Source organism: Macrobrachium nipponense, chromosome 19 (assembly GCF_015104395.2).
Source record: "Macrobrachium nipponense isolate FS-2020 chromosome 19, ASM1510439v2, whole genome shotgun sequence".
NCBI lineage: Eukaryota > Metazoa > Arthropoda > Malacostraca > Decapoda > Palaemonidae > Macrobrachium > Macrobrachium nipponense.
In genome coordinates, this window is record NC_061088.1 from 73,022,025 (window position 1) to 73,039,406 (window position 17,382).

At 42.5% G+C, this 17,382-nt stretch overlaps 1 protein-coding gene across 2 annotated transcripts in view; it reads right to left on the reverse strand.

The window, feature by feature from the left end:
- Positions 1 to 17,382, reverse strand: part of LOC135218198 (RNA polymerase-associated protein RTF1 homolog) — a 122,247-nt gene that overhangs the window by 66,776 nt on the left and 38,089 nt on the right. For both annotated transcript variants that reach the window (XM_064254360.1, XM_064254353.1), the window contains exons 4-6: positions 4,829 to 5,091; positions 4,251 to 4,365; positions 4,007 to 4,137 (exon numbers count right to left, since the gene is read on the reverse strand). In XM_064254360.1, coding sequence (XP_064110430.1) covers positions 4,007 to 4,137; positions 4,251 to 4,365; positions 4,829 to 5,091 — 509 coding nt within the window. The remainder of the gene's footprint in view (positions 1 to 4,006; positions 4,138 to 4,250; positions 4,366 to 4,828; positions 5,092 to 17,382) is intronic.

Here is a 17,382-nt window from a genome sequence, read left to right on the forward strand (position 1 = left end):
CAGCTAACAACCCTTTACATTCCACATACTTATAGAGGCTTAATAATAAGTGTTTCAGCAACTTTGGAGAGCACAAGGAGAATAGAGATTGGCCTGTAGATAAGCCAGTCTTTGGAACAGGCACTGTATTACTAAGCTTGCACTCATCCGCAAAGATACTAAATCGGCATAAAAATCTATAGAATCTACTAATCTTGGTAGACAACACACTAGAAACTTTTTATACAAAACAAAAGGAAGAAACCACCAAGATCTTCCCCACCCAAGCTATTAAGTTTTCTGTTATTTTCTTAACATCCCTAGAGTGAAATGCAAATTTTGTAAAAATAGCTTCAAAAGCACGATGAAGTAATTCAGCCTTTTCCCTAAGACCAGTAACCAATCTACCATCTTCTGTTAGCAGTGGTGGAATGGAAGACGAGCCTGATTCAAAGGTAAATAATGCCAATTTGGTCCACCACAGATGAGGCCGAGTAATTCCTTCAAGCTTCTTCTTCAAGGAATTATTGTAATTTCTCTCGGCTGTATGGCAAGTTCTATTTGCTGCATGGTGACACTCAACAAAAATGGCGTAATTTTCATTTGAACGATTTTGTCTCCATGCATTGAATTTGGATTGTTTGTCATGTAGGCTCATCTACATGTACCATCAAAACAATGGCTGGTCATTTGCCCTAAACTTGATGACCTTTCTAAGGAAATACCTTATTAAAACAGTCATCAGCATTTCATTTAACTTCTTCTTGGGATCATGACCTAATATCGCATTTGAAATATTAAGTACTGGACTAGCTTCAATAATGCGATCCCAATTCGCTCTGAATTTCAGCCAGACCATTTTTACAATGGTGGCATTAAGAATATATTGATTGACAGATATGTCCATTTCAATGGCACAATGATCAGAAGTGCCTAAATATTCACTGACCTTGGACTTGACAATAGCAGGAACATCTGTGAATATGAGCCCCAATCTATTACCAGAAATGTGTGTGGGTTCCTCAATTAGCTGGACAAAATTGGAGGATACACAGAACTCAAGAGTACACCAGCATGTTGATCTGTGGAATTTGAATTTAGCCACTCCCTGTACTTTGCTTTAGTGTCTCCTCAAGTAATGAATGAAGCTTTTGAATCATGTGACTAAGCCATACTAACCCTTTTCCAAAAGACAGTCATACAAAGAATTGTCGACATTTGGAATGCATTAAACAGCAAATACATAAATTGTAGAACTTACTGAAAATTTCAAAATAAAGAACTTCATGACAACTACACTCAAAAGGTTTTCTGACGATAAACAGGTCGTCCAGACTAATGTATACAGTCATACCTTGTGCTTGTAGGATGTAATGATGGTATATAAAGTCAGGGCCCATCAAAAACATTTGACTCTGTACTACACTGAACTTATAAAAGTCTCACATAAATACATCAAATCATAGTTATAGGAACAATTCTGGAGATTAAGAAAATTTGACATTAAGCCTCAAATACCTGAGTAAATTATTATGCAGTTTTTCTTTCTAAAATGAGTACTAGGCCCAGGGTTCAGTTCAATGTCTTCCAAAAGAATTAAAATTAACATAAAATCAGTAACAAAACTAAAAAATTACTCATCACAATAGTAACCTTGTAAAAATCAACAGAACAATAAACACTACCATCAACAACATTTCCATTATTTACAAAAATTATGACGAGAGTATAAGTGAGGTGGTTACTTGCAGAGGATGGTATGCACCAAATTTAAAAACTAGAGAAATACGCAGTTAAAGTTTGGGAATATTCAACATGAGATAACTTTTGAATGAAAAAGAGCTAGAAAGCTGGGGTTGGTCTTAAAAATTAGCTCATCTTTTCTACTTTATGTACAAAAAACTCCACATTTTTTAATATATTCACATTTTGAATATTACCAAAAATAAGTGCATTTTTCTCCCTATTTTTTTTTCTAAAAAAAATGCGTTTATTACAATAAAAACCGCTTCCTTTTTTGAACGCTAGGAATCCAATCCTTCACATTTCTTTCATGTTTACGCCCTCCCAAAGGTCCTGGGCTATCCACAGATTATTGGTTATCCATAATAATCAAAATATTATGGAGGAATTACTAAAAAACATGAGAAGGCACTTACACAAACAATTGTGGTAAGTTGAAAGAGACAAAATGCAAGAGAGACTTCGCATGGGACACTAGAGCTCCGCTGATTGGCCGAGAAACCTGTGAAACAGTAAGACACAATCAAATTGGCTACTCGCTTCCAGCCTGTAAACAATGAGCGAGGCTGAATGAGGTGGTGTGGGTGGTGAATACCTCTCACTGAATTGTACTTTCAGACGCTTCCCTGGCACCACTTGCTAAATGCAAATAGATAACTTTACTCGAAGCTATTTTTGACCATTTTGCTGATGCCAGGGAAGGGTTTGCGATGCATTTTCGTAAACTAGAAAGATTAGTCAATACAATGCTATACAAAACTCAAAACCGAGAAAAGTGGTGAACACCCTCCTCTGCAACTAACTGCCTCAAATATACGTCACAATACATCACTGAAAAACACGCTGGAAGCTGTGATTGACAAAGTGAGGCCAGCAAACCATGTAAGATGAAAGCACTTCCCTGAAGATCAACCAAGCAATTTTTGCTTTCTCATCAGCCTGTCCTACACACTTTACAAAAAAAAAAAAAATAAAATAAAAAAAAAAAAAAATAAAAAAAAATAAAAAAAAAAAGAGAGAGAGAGAGAGAGAGAGAGAGAGAGAGAGAGAGAGAGAGAGAGAGAGAGAGAGAGAGAGAGAGAGAGAGAGAGAGAGAGAGAGAGAGAGAGAGAGAGAGAGATCAAAGCCTGATCATAGCCTCATGCAAGGAAACTAACACCCAAGACCATAAATGGTCATGGCACAATGGCTATGGTATAGTGCAAGGTTGGAGAACAAGGTTTGTATAGTAACCTTCTCTCAGAAGGGTTGCCTACCAAGGCTAAAGAGTTACTTACACCCACTGGTTTGATATTTAGAGTGTCTTTCTCCTAAAAGAGTTGCCTGCCAAGTCTAAAATCTCTACCCTAACTCGTATACGCAGGGACTCACACCCTGAAGTGAATTCAAATATTGTATTTATTGTCATATTATCAAATTGTAAAATCATTGCCAATTGCATTTAGATGATGTTCACATTCTCAATAACATCAGCTTGTTGCATTTTACCAACATCATCATTGCCATTTGTATTGACTACAACTTAATTTGGAGATACATTTTTTGTAACTGATCAGAGCCGAGTTAAAAATGTACGGATCTTTTTTTTAATTACAGTAAATTTTAAAATCAAGTAAAGCTGTGATTACGTCAGTATCCAACGTTGCTATCGCCTATTCCAAATCATTTTGAACATCATTAATTTTTTTTTAGCCAGAGCTTAAATTCAGAGCCATACTGTCTTAAAACCTTCTCAATTGTGTGCAAGATTAGTAAAAACTACATTTTTAGTAATGGAAGTCACTACTGACAATTGGCAAATTTTTAATAAGTCCGTGTGACACAAACTAATAAACATACAATAGTTATGGTAACTAGCATTGGCAAAAGGACAGTTTTTTTCATGGTATAGTAAGTGGGTCTTTAATTAGAAGAAATAGTAATTAATCATTAGACAGGCCATAAGTTTGGTAAAACTGGTTAAATGTATGATTATTTGCCTTTAGTCTACTGAACGTTTGCTTTTATGATTATTAATTCATCAAATTCTAACTTTGCAGTAGCTAAAATTAAACCTGGATTAGTGATGGAAACAGATTAACAATTGCTGAGTAGTGATGGTTGACCTGTACTTCATACAGTTGAAAAATTTCGAATTTGATCCCTGTAAGGTGCTTGATGATGTGCATACTTCCTGTCAAACATAAGTGTGATAAAACATCACACTCATTTTAAAAATAAGCTGTAATAAATGCAATGAGTGGAATGAAATCTTAACATGACTGACTAAAGGGACATCTACTACCTTGAGCTTATGTTTGGATTTTGAATCTTCTGCATCAGAATCTGAATCTGCTGTTTTTTCTTTTTCTCTGTCTTCTTTTTTCTTTCTCTCTTCTTCAGCCTTCTTTTCTTTCTTCTGTTTTTCTTCTTCCGCTAGACAAAGAAAAAAATGTCATGAAAATCTTACGATAAAAAAAAGTTAGCCTTTTGCAGATTCCATCTTTGTCCCACATACTGTATGTCAAGAACAATACAAAGTTGCTCACCTTTCTGGAATTTGTTCTCCCTCTTTGCCTTGAGGGCTGCAAATTTGTCATTTCGTCCCTGAGCCCGTTCTTCCAACACCTTTTGTCTGTCTGACAAAACTGTTTGCTTCTTTTCCTGTACAAAATAAAAGGGTCAATTACATATGACACAAACTTTGCTGTAACTATAAGAGTGATAAGTCATGCTGACACAGCCAGAGCATGACAATGTGCATCATATATAAAATTGTTTTTACGCAGACATTCCAAGTTCACTTTTAACTTTGCAATCAGAAAAACCTAACTACTGTATATCATGCTTACAGTAACTTTTATAAACCTTTTATTATTTATTATTCCAGTACATAAAGAGAATACAGAACATCATTAAAATCTTTACAAATCACCGAGTCGCTATATTTATATCTCAAGTCTAATTTAAGATTCCAAAACTTTATCCTGTTCAATGATTAACCCTTTCCCTATAGTATAATGGGGTAGATCTGAAAATACCAACACCACCTAAAATGGAAATTATGAAAACCTGAGGAATACTAAAAAACAATAATAATAATAATAATGTTCACCGAGACACCTACCTTGGGTTTATCACCATCTTTTTCTTTCCTCTTCCTCTGCTCCTTCTTCTTGGCCAATTTCAACTTTTTCTCAATTTCGAATCTGGTCCTTAAAACTTCTCTTTTTTCAATACGGTTATAAATTTCCTGCTCTCGCTCCTTTTCAGTCATTTGTTCTAAGCGGGCCCTGTCTTCGTCATCTCCTATCATGTTTTCATCCAAACCATCGTCAAACTCCTCGTCTAAGTCATCGGACTCACTACTTGCACTGTCTGATACTTCACCTATAAATAATCAGTCAAATTTAATAATAATTAATGTAATTTACCACAAAATGTAATAAATTTTACCTGAACATATCAACAAAAATAAAACATCCGAGATAAATTGTCATGAACTGAGAATGTTACAATGAATCCAATGTGACATGCCACAACTATCAGTCAAGACTGACAATCACAGCCATACAACAATTGCTTAGATTTACCATTTCCACTGGGACAATTATTCCCTGGTTGCCTGTCAGTGACTGGGGACATATATCTATATCTACTGCAAGACCTAGCACATCATCCACAATTAATCAGTATTCAATTGAAGTTGACAACCAATAACTGACAAGCTGTTACATGCACATGACAACATGTAAGCAAGATAGTTGAGAAAAGGTTATGTGGCAAAATTACCCAAAGTTATCACATGCGCAATAAATGTACCAGATGTTGTCATTGATGCTCACAATTTTAAACCTGAAGTAGAGCAGGGGATTTGTGAAACAGAAGCTATTAGTAAAAAATGACATGAGAACTAGAGAGGGGACAAATTGCACCTAATAATCTACTTTAGATTACAGTGGACAACCCATATTCGCGTTCTCGACATTCGCGACTCAAGCATTCACGGATTTTTCTATGGACCATATCTACCCATTATTTGTGGGAAATTCATGTATTCGTGGTATTTTTTAAAAAGAAATATCCACAATTCCTGCTTTTTTCATAAATTTCATCATAAAATGCACTTATTGTGATAAAACTTTAAAAAACCAGGTATGAACATTTTTAGTGGATTTTTCTTTAGTTTCAGCTAACAAAATAGGCAGATTTAACTGTTTTTATAGGGGTTTCAACTACTTGCGGATTCTAGCTATTTGTAGGGAGGTCTGGTACACATCCCATGCGAATATGGGGGAATACTGTATAGGCAGGATACTCGGTTATCTAGACTGCATGGCCAGCCAATCCAGCATGTGATGGCTCGTCACCTACCTCTCTGCCCTACGGGAGAGGGAGGTAAAAAAGAGAAAATGGAGGAGGCCAGTCACTCTAGCAGAGCCAGGTGAACTACACAACTTGTTGAGCAGCTACCACAAGACCAAAGGAAAATGTGTCAAAGGACCTGTGGGCAATAGTATCCTGAAGGTAGAAGGACCTGAAAGTGGTTTGTCGAGACAACACTGGCCCTTAATACCTATGGAACCAATAGGTTCTTCTGGAATGGCGTGACCAAAAGAGTCATCAACACCCAGGCCTGAGATGTTGATGGTACTGGACATAGTACCATCTCATCTTGATCACCACCAATTGTACCATGTCATCTTGATCACCACCAACTAAGTCATCTAGGGAAGGGGACTGAAAAGGACTCGAATCTGGTGTCACGGGCCAACAGATCCTTAGTCTTCACTACGAATTCCAGGACAAACACAAGTGTGACACATCCCCATCTCTTCGAGGGCTTAAGGGGGCCGGCCGCAACCCTTATACGTATATGGGGGTATAGGGCAAAAAATGCAAAGTCATGAAAAAATTCATGGAGCTTCATACGGCAATTGAGAATACGTATACGAAATATTTCGTCAAAATTCCTCTTACTTTCGTAGTTACAGGGTAATTAGTAAACATAGCTCAATAAGCCTAGAACATTGATCCGTACAAGAAAATGCAATATTTCTCGTTATCGTAAATTTTGATAATTATTGTCAAAGAAATTGTGAGAAATGGCATCTGTGGAGATTCCGCAAGTCAGAAGGGAGTATCAAGTTCAACCATGATTCAGTGGGAGCACAGACATCAAGTAGTCCACACCAAGTTTCACCTCTGACATTCGCTTGCTTTTACCTATGTTTATCTATGTTTCTGCAAGAATTTCATCAGGCCAATGAGGAAAAGACAAGGAAAACATCTTGCTAACATAAAGACGAAGAAAATTCGCTCTAATATGATTACAGAATATCATAATATACACGATATTAGCGTAGTTAGTGAAGAGAGAGAGGGAGGGTTGCGTAGTAAGTAAACGCCCCTGTCTTGCCTGAAGCACACGTCACACTGTCCCCCAGGCTACGATCTTTGAGCAAAGGGATCTTAATTTATGATAAAGAACATAGTTTTGATTTATTAATACCCAAAAAGGAATATGAAATTCATAATAATCATGATTTATTAACACTTTACAGTTGATGCAAGGGCAACCAAGAACACAGTCTTGAGGTTCATATCCCTGTCTGACGACTCTCATAAAGGCTCATAGGGAGCATGAGTCAGGCTCAGTAAAACAAGTCACATCCCACTTACTTCCTCGTTTCCTGGAAGCATTTCAGCCCTATAGCACTTAATAGCCGAGAAGGAGAAAAGCTTCCACTACCTACTGAAAAGATACCCCGTTGATGACACCAACCACAGAAGATGGCCCATTTCTCCTGGTACACAGCCACAGAGGATTTATGAAGGTATCCCGATAAAAACCTTTTGCTTGCAAGAGACACTGGATAGTCTCCAAGCATGAAGTGATAGTCCTTTCATGGCTTGGTGATACCTCTCTGTGCAAGACTGGTATAACAGGTTGTGCCAAGGGGGAATCTCTCTTGGCACCTAGGAAAGTAGAGGTAGCAGATATGGATACCACTTGGCATGTGGCCACTTGGGAGCAACCAGGGTCATCCTAAGATTTGGGGAGATCATGATCCAATTGATCACCCGACGAGTCAGACAAAACAGACGAAAGGCATAGGCTTATAGATTGTCCCATAGGTGCTGGAAGGCATCTTCTAATGTTGCCCTTTGGTTTGGTACGATCAAGCAGAAACCCAGCAGCTGCCTGTTTTGCCAAGATGCAAAGAGGTCTATAGTTGGGAGGCCTCAAAGATCAAACAATCTTTCCGCAAAGTCTGGGTGTAGGGACCAATCGGCCCCCTACACCTGACCCTGGCAATTGAGCTTGTCTGCCTCTAAATTCCAGTTCCCCAGAATGTACCTGGCTGACAGCTCTACTGATTGTGCTACTGCCCACTCATGCACCCACCTCACCAACATGTGGAGCCAAAGGGAAATTAGTCCAACATATGCCACTACTGTAGTACTGTCCCTCATCAACACCACAGTGCCCTATCACTCGATCCTGAAACTCTTGTAGTGCTAAAAAACTGCCTTGAATTCCAGGATATTGATATTGTATTGGCGGTGTTTGTCATTCCAATTCCACACACCTGAAACACACAACTCTTCCAAGTGTGTGCCCAATCCCTTGGTTGACATACATGTATCCAAAAACAGAAGCACCTTGGGAAGGGGAGTGTCTAAGGGCCTTCAATCCTAGAGGAATCGGGAAGAATGGGGAGTTCCTTGCCAAGACCAAACCTCCTTCATTCTCCACTGAAGGGAACAAAGGTGAGGCTGCCCATGAGGGATCAGCTACTCCAAGGACGACAGGTGACCGAGAACAACCTGCTACTAGTGAGCTGATTGATCCTTTCGAGACAAGAGCAACTGCACTGCCTCTTTGAACTTGCTGATACATGAGTTTGAGGAATGGACTCTTAATGCTGCCATATCTATCAGTGTTACGGATCTGAGATCTCAGAGACAATGTTACGGTGTCGAAATATCCTGGAAAGGGTCGACACAATGTTATGGCCTCTGAGGGAGGTCCGCTTCAGGTTCAATATGAAATAAAAAAATATATATATATTTCAACACCAACAGTTGAAACTGGGAATACGAATATAGAAAGAAACACTAACACAACAAAGGTTTATTTACAAGCTTACTAATAAAGGTAAATGCAGAATGGTAACTCCTATTTACATAAACAGATAGAATCTTACACTGCATGAACTGGGGGAAACAGTGAGGTAATTCGAATACTTACTAATCAGTTTGGCACTTCGAAGAGGTGGCTTCATAAAAGTAGAGTGGCAATTGCAGTCGTCCTCTTGACTCCGTATTGCAGAAAATAGTCTATTCGTAAGGCAGGAACTCTCCCCTTTTCTTCTCCGAAGTCTGTTTAACGTAGAGACAACTCGGCCGTCCACACCGGAAGACGACTAGACCAATATCCAACCTACACTCGAACAACTCTTCTTTTGATTGATACTTCGTCGGTTCCTTTTTCTCGTATCTCACGGAAGATCTCTGCTGCTGCTGATCTCTCACTGATAATCTAATCTGTGGCTCTTACTAACTGGTGATCCCTCTCTTTTACGATCTCTTCCTCTTACGATCACTCTCTATATCTCCTACTCCCGCTGCTACTTCCTCCGTCGTATTTATACGGCATCCTGGGCGCGGAGCCTACGGCGAGTGTCACAGACTCCCAAGGTTTCTAGACATTCTCAGATGAATCTAGAAGAGGTATTGCATCAGAAAATCGCAGCGTTTCTCACGTAACATCGGCGCGTTTTTGCGCTCCACAACACGCCCGACGATTCTAGAACAGCCGCGAAGACAGGCACCTCCAACACGGGCGCGAAAGCCTCCTTACTGCCGAACTCCTCGAAAATGCGTTTTCCTTTCCTTTAACTTCCTTTGCTATGAAGCAGTTACCATCACAATCAGCATGCCCAGAAACTTTTAACCTGTGCATAAGGCAATAGGACATCTTGAAATTGATCAGGACTCCCAGGTCACGACAAAATTCGAGTTGGTCTCTGTTCTGGAGCAACTGTGAATGAGAGCTCACCAGGACTAGCCCATTGTCAAGATACCTCAGAAGATCTATCCAATGTGAATGGTCCTGGGGCAACTGCAAACGAGAGCTCCCCAAAACTAGCCAATCATCGAGATGCCTCAGAAGAAGTATCCTATGTGAATGGGCTCAAGATGAAAAAAGGGTGAACACTCAGCTGAATGCCTGCGGAGCAGCTGATATTGTGACCGTGGTCACGTTAACAGCAGTTACAGGAAAGGCTTTGGAGGCCCACAAGCAGGATATCAAACACTACACGCTCAGCTCTCTAGGGAGGCCTAAGGAAGGACATAACTCCCTAAGCCCCTTGGGCTTCACAACATCTGAAACGTAAGTCAGGTTAAAGGAGGCTCTCTCCCTTCTGCCCGAAAATGATAATTCTCCCTCTGAGCGAAGCAACAGCAGGAGGAATCAGAGTAGTACTGCACTACGATGACACTGGGGAAACTTTCTTCTCTTTCTTGTTTTCCGGCCAAAATGCACCCACTGTGTGGATGACCAGACACAACAGGCTTGGCTGGTTACAGTTATGCTTCCTGCACACCATACACTTTGTACGAGGGTATTTCGAGGAGAGGAACTGATTACAGGGTTTGTTTATTCCTAGACAGTGCCTCATAACAAATAGTTTCCTCTCCTCAGGCTGTTTCAAGTTAGAGGTTTGCATTATAATTACAGTGGTCCCCCCCGTATTTGCGGGGTATGCATACCAGACCCCGCGTGAATAGTTAGAACCTGTGAATAGTTGGAACCACTACAAAAACGCTGAAAAATGATATTGTTATGATACAATAAAGTTTCATACATTCTTACCTGGCAGATATATACATAGCTATCGACTCCGTCGTCCCCGACAGAAATTCAAATTTCGCGGCACTCGCTACAGGTAGGTCAGGTGATCTACCGCCCTGCTCTGGGTGGGAGGACTAGGAACCATTCCCATTTTCTAATCAGATTCTCTCTTCCACCTGTCTCCTGCGGGGAGGCTGGGTGGGTCTTCAATCGTATATATCTGCCAGGTAAGTATGTATGAAACTTTATTGTATCATAACAATATCATTTTCATACATTCAACTTACCTGTCAGATATATACATAGCTGATTGACACCCTTTGGTGGAGGGCAAGAGACAGTTAACTACTGACTAGACAGGTAAACAACACATGTTGTAGGTATTTATAGACCTTGGTTCCTACCTTATTAGGTGGAAGACTTCGTGGCTACTGCCCAGGAGTCTGCTTCACCTCAAGAGCCTTAGCGAGATAGTGATCTGCGGCCAAGAGTTCTTGTGGGTCTGTCGATGGGGTTTCATCCGCTTACTCAGCAGAGCCTAACTGGCATTTGTCAATGGGTGCTAATCCGCTTATATGACAACACGCCTTCTTTAAGGAGCACACAACCGATCCCGATCACCCGATCCTAACCCGTGTTAGTTCTAAGATTGCCAAGAGTCATCCCCGAACTCTTAGCAAACAACCAAAAACTCGATAATCACACATACAAAAGTACAAAAAAAAAATTTTGTACCCCTCTAAAAGTCAGTTGTCACTCGATCTCCTAGTGAAGAGAAGTGAAGGCCGCCTGTGCGGCATCTGACACTTCCATGCACAGGAAATACAAGAACACATCCGACAAGAGGGTTACGTACACATATTTAAGGATCAGTGCTCTCTCCTTTACCCAGAACCGTCTGTGCTGACACAAACGGACCTAGAGAAAAACATTTTCATACGTAATTCGCACATCTTTTAAGTACTGAGATGCAAATACTGAGTTGCATCTCCAATTAAGTTGCATCCAAAATATTTTTAAGTGACATATTCCTTTGGAACGCAATAGACATCGCAATTGCCCTTATTTCATGAGCTCTTACTCTTAATAGATTAAAAGTGTCATCTGGGCAGTTCTTATGAGCCTCGGTAATGACACTTCTAACAAAGAAGGCCAAGGCATTTTTAGACATTGGTCTCTTGGGGTCCTTTACTGAGCACCATAGACCGTGTTGTGAACCCCCCAACCGCTTCTTTCTGTCCAGATAGAATTTCAGTGCTCTAACTGGGCAAATGGATCTTTCTGTTTCTCTGCCCACTAGACTAGTAAGTCCTTTTACCTTGAAGCTCCTGGGCCAGGGATTCGAAGGGTTCTCATTTTTGGCAAGAAAGAGAGTCTGGAATGAACAAATCGCAGAGTCTCCTTTGAAGCCAACTCGTGACTCAAGGGCGTGCAACTCGCTGACCCTTTTTGCCGTAGCAAGAGATAGCAGAAATAAACACTTTCTAGTGATATCCTGAAATGAAGCCATATGCGGTGGTTCGAACTTCTCGGAGGACACAAATTTCAGAACCACATCCAAGTTCCAGCTTGGAACCCTAGGTTCTACTGACTTCGATGTTTCAAAAGAACGAATGAGACCGTGCAAATCTTTAACATTCGTCAAATCTAATCCCCTGTTTCTGAAGACTGCTGAAAGCATACTTCTGTACCCCTTAATAGTCGGTACAGAGAGATGCGACTTTTCCCTCAGGAAAAGAAGGAAATCCGCAATTTCGGTCACAGAGGTATTGGAAGAGGACAGCTTCTTCGACCTGCACCAGTTTCTGAAAACTTCCCACTTCGATTGGTACACTCGCCAAGTAGATGATCTGCGGGCTCTGGCAATTGCGCTTGCCGCCTTGCGAGAAAACCCTCTCGCTCTGACAAGTCTTTCGATAGTCAAAAGGCAGTCAGAGCAAGAGCGGGTAGATTTTGATGGTACCTCTCGAAGTGGGGTTGTTTGAGCAGATCTATCCTGTTTGGAAGAGATCTGGGGAAGTCCACTGTCCACTCCATTACCTCCGTGAACCAAATTCGGGATGGCCAATATGGGGCTATCAGAGTCATCTTGGTTCCCTTCGAGGCCACAAACTTTCTGACTACTTCCCCCAGTATCTTGAATGGGGGAAAAGCGTACACATCTAGCCTTGACCAGTCCAGGAGAAGGGCGTCTATTGCATAAGCCCTGGGATCTTCTACTAGGGCGCAAAATGTGTCTATCCTTTTGGAGAGAAACGTGGCGAATAGATCTACTTGAGGTTTCCCCCAAAGATACCAAAGGCTCTGACAGACTTCTGAGTGAAGGGTCCATTCTGTAGGAAGGACCTGGAACCTCCTGCTCAGTCTGTCCGCTCTCACGTTCCTCTCCCCTTGGACAAATCTTGTTAGGAGAACTACGTTCCTTTGATTCGCCCAAATCAGCAGATCTCTAGCTAGTTCGTATAGGGCGAGAGAGTGAGTTCCTCCTTGTTTTTTGACATAAGCCAGAGCAGTAGTATTGTCGGAGTTTATCTGTACCACTTTGTCTCTGACTATGTGCTCAAAGCTCTTTAGCGCAAGGGGAATTGCTAATAGCTCCTTGCAATTTATGTGCCATGACACCTGTTCTTCCGACCAGGTGCCTGACACTTTTTCTTCCAGACCGGTGCCTGACACTTCTTTGGATCCTAAGGTCGCACCCCAACCTGTCTCCGACACGTCTGAGAACAATGTCAGGTTTGGGTTCCGTACTTCCAAGGATACTCCTTTGTTCTCTTCTAAGGGGGTCAACCACCACCTTAATTAATCTTTTATTTCCAATGAGATTGGAAATGTGTTCGAGAGCTGTCCTGTCTTCCAACTCCAACTGCTTCTCAGGAAGAACTGAAGCGGACGAAGATGTAGTCTTCCTAGAGGAAAGAACTGTTCGAGCGAGGAAAGGGTCCCCAGAAGGCTCAACCATTCCCTCGCTGAAGTGCGCTCTTTCTCTAAGAAGTTCAATACTGTGGAACAGCCTTTCCTTATTTTCTCTTGAGAAGGAAATACTCGAAAACCCCGAGAATCCATCTGAATCCCCAGATAGACTACGTTCTGGCTGGGGACCATCTGAGATTTCTCGAGGTTCACGATCAATCCTAATACTTTCGTCAATTCCAGGATTGTTGACAGATCCTCCAAACACTGCTTTCGAGACCTGGCCCTGATGAGCCAGTCGTCCAGGTATAGGGAGACGTTTATCCCTTTCATGTGTAGGTGTCTTGACACATTTTTCATCAAGTCTGTAAAGACTTGGGGAGCCGTAGATAGGCCGAAACACAGGGCCCTGAACTGATAGATCCTTCCCTTGAACATGAAACGAAGGTACTTCCTCGACGAATGGTGAATCGGGACGTGAAATATGCGTCTTGAAGATCTAGGGACGCCATCCAATCTCCTTGACGGAGTGCTGCAAGTACTGAAGCAGACGTTTCCATGCTGAACTTCTGTTGTTCTACGAATTTGTTCAGCGCACTTACATCCAGTACTGGTCTCCATCCCCCCGAGGCTTTCGCTACGAGAAACAAGCGATTGTAAAACCCCGGGGAGCTGTGATCCAGTACCAGTTCTATTGCTCTTTTGTCCCACATCTGTTCCACCATTTGACGAAGAGTATCCATCAGAACAGGGTCCCTGTATCTGGCGGACAGTTCCCTCGGTGATGTTGTCAAGGGGGGCCTGTCCTTGAAAGGGATATAATAACCCTTCCTGATTATCGACATCGACCAAGGATCGGATCCTATGTCTTCCCATGCTCCCGCAAAGAACTGTAACCTGGCTCCTACAGGTGTCTGGAGGAAAGATTTCTCATTTTCCCTTCTTAAAGGGACGGAAGGAAGATCTTCCCCTTCTCTCCGTTGTCTTCCTTCTGGCGATGGATCTAGCCTGAGGGCCTCCTCGAAAGGGCTGCTGCTGATGAGCTGGCCTAGTGGCTTTCTTTTCCTCACTGGCCACAGGTCTATTCTTCCTTGAGGATTGTCTGAGAAGATCTTGAGTGGCCTTCTCAGTTAGTGAATGAGCAATGTCTCTCACCAACTGAGAAGGAAATAAATGTTCTGAGAGAGGCGCAAACAATAAAGCGGATCTCTGCGAAGGAGAGACGGTCTTAGTGAGAAAAGCACTGTGAACCGCCCTCTTCTTTAGTATTCCCGCACCAAAGAGGGAGCATACTTCCGCCGTTCCATCTTGAACAGCCTTATCAATGCATGTAAGGATGCTATGAAAGGTTTCTGGATTTAGTTGTTCCTTTTCATGGGACTTCTTAGCAAGAACCCCAAGGGACCAATCCAGGAAGTTAAATACTTCTAAAGTGTGGAAAAGTCCCTTGAGGAGATGGTCCATTTCCGAAAGACCCCATGTTGCTTTAGCCGAATTTAAGGCGTCTCCCCTCGTGGAGTCTACGAGACTCGAGAAGTCTGACTCAGCTGAAACGGGCAGAGACAATCCCATATTCTCTCCCGTTTCGTACCATATGCCTCTTCTACCCGTTAGTTTAGCAGGAGGCATGCAAAAGACTGTCCTTCCTAACTCCTCCTTTGTCTTGATCCAGGAGTCAAGAGATTGTAGGGCCCTCTTCATGGATATGGTCGGCTTCATTTTCATGAAGGATGAAGACTTGTGCGCTTTCGTGCTTGAAAAAAGAGCGCGCGGAGGAGGAGGAGCGGCTGGAGTCAAAGCATCTCCATACTCTTCTAAGAGAAGAGAAGAAAGAACTTTATAATTTGAAAGTCCTTCTTTGTTAGTGATTTCGTCCTCCGAGACTCCCTTGATCTCTTCCTTTCCGAAGAAGAAGCACTTCTAATAGGAGAGGGACTAAGAGTAACTCTCTCTCTGCGTCTATCATTAGGAGAGTCATGAATAATAGTTTTACGCCTGGAAGACTCCTGTCGGATATCAGGCTCTTCATGAGGAGAATGCGCCTGGCGCTTAGCAGGAGTATCTCGCTCAGAATACTCCTGGCGCCTGGCAGGAGTATCGTGTTTGGAACACTCCTGGCGCCTGGCAGGCGCAACATGCTTCGAATACTCCTGGCGTCTGGTAGGCACATCACGCTCCGAATACTCCTGGCGCCTGGTAGGAGTATTAAGTTCAGAAAACTCCTGGCGCCTGGGAGGAGTATCGAGATCAGAGTACTCCTGGTGCCTGGCAGGCGTATCTCTTTCCGAATACTCCTGGCCTTTGGAAGGCGCATCTAGTTCCGAATACTCCTGGAGTTTGGTAGGAGTATCGAACATGGTAGGCGCATTTCGTTTGGCAAGTATATTGCGCTTAGCAGGCGCTCTACTCCTATCAGGAGCTCCCTCTTCTCCAGTTGGATCTTGTTGCTTGGTTGAAGTTCTAGTCCTTGAACGATCTACAGGAAACTCAGGCTCTTTGCGCCTACTTGGCGCCTGGCTCCTAGCTGGCGCCAGACGCTTGGCAGGAGTTACTTCCTTTTCCACTTCTCTCCTGTCTAACGCTCCGCTCCTCCCAGAGATGGTCGCCTGTGCGACACCTCCCCCGGAAGGCTCATTGCGCCTGACAGGAGATCGGTATTTGGATCTCTTAATCGGAAGCCTATCATCCTTCTTACGAGTAGCCTCTTTAGAAAGTACTCCTACCAAAGACGCTAATTGTTCCTGCATATTCATCAAAATTTTCCTGGTCGAGGACTCATTCAAATCAGGAGAGGGAGATCTGGAAGGCGCTCGAGGATCTCTTACAGTCCAAGGATCTAACTCCTTTCTAGCCTTCTTTATTACCAAAGGCGCATCTTCAGAGAAGCACTCGGGGCTAGAATTGAGCTCAGGTTCTTTCCAATTCCTCTTCAGCGGACGGGAAAGCTTCGACTCCTTCCATCCTCTTCTCGGAGAAGGCGAACTAGATGACGAAAAGCACTCTCGTAGGACGCTTTTCCTATAGCTGTCCCTGGCAGTCTGAGATGTAATAGATTCTGCCGAAGGGACGCCTGATCGTTGGGGATTCTCCACAACCTCCGTAAGGCTTTCGACTTTCCTTCTCCTCTGGGCCAGGGAGCTTGGAAGCGGTCTAGACCTGGGAGCGTCGCAGAGACGACCAGACGCCCCCTCCACCACACTGGGGACACTAAAATCACTTGAGAAACCACATTCACTTCTCTTACCTTCCAATGCTGCCATTTTTTCCTGCATTTTCTGAAGGGAAGCTCTGAGTTCCGCCATTTCTGAGGCAGAATCAGAGGGGTTAACAACTTGTGAACGGGCTGAAATAGAATGGGCATAATTATCAGAAGAAGAAGCTACAGAACTAGATAGAAATTCACGAGATCTAGACATTTTCCGGCTTTTGGAAGCCACCTTCCTCTCTCTATCTTTCTCTAACTTCTTCAAGTAAGAAGTTAGATTCTTCCATTCTTGCGCACTCAGTTTCTCACACTCGTTACAAGTATTCTCAATCGAGCATTCAACCATTCTACAACCACTGCATGCAGTGTGAGGATCTACCGAAGCTTTCGGAATCCTCACCTTACAGCCCTCATTCACACACACTCTGAAACTAACACTAGAGTCAGACATATTCACGAAAATCCAAAGCCAAGTCCAAAAAACAGTCCACGATAGCGAATGCCAAACAACGATCCAAGTACGTCACCAAAAATCAGTTGAAAGATGATCAAAAGCGTTGTGAAAAAAGAATTCCAGTCAGGAGGAAGTAACAACAATGTTGATACCACCGGCGACAGAGAGAATCTGATTAGAAAACGGGAATGGTTCCTAGTCCTGCCACCCAGAGCAGGGCGGTAGATCACCTGACCTACCTGTAGC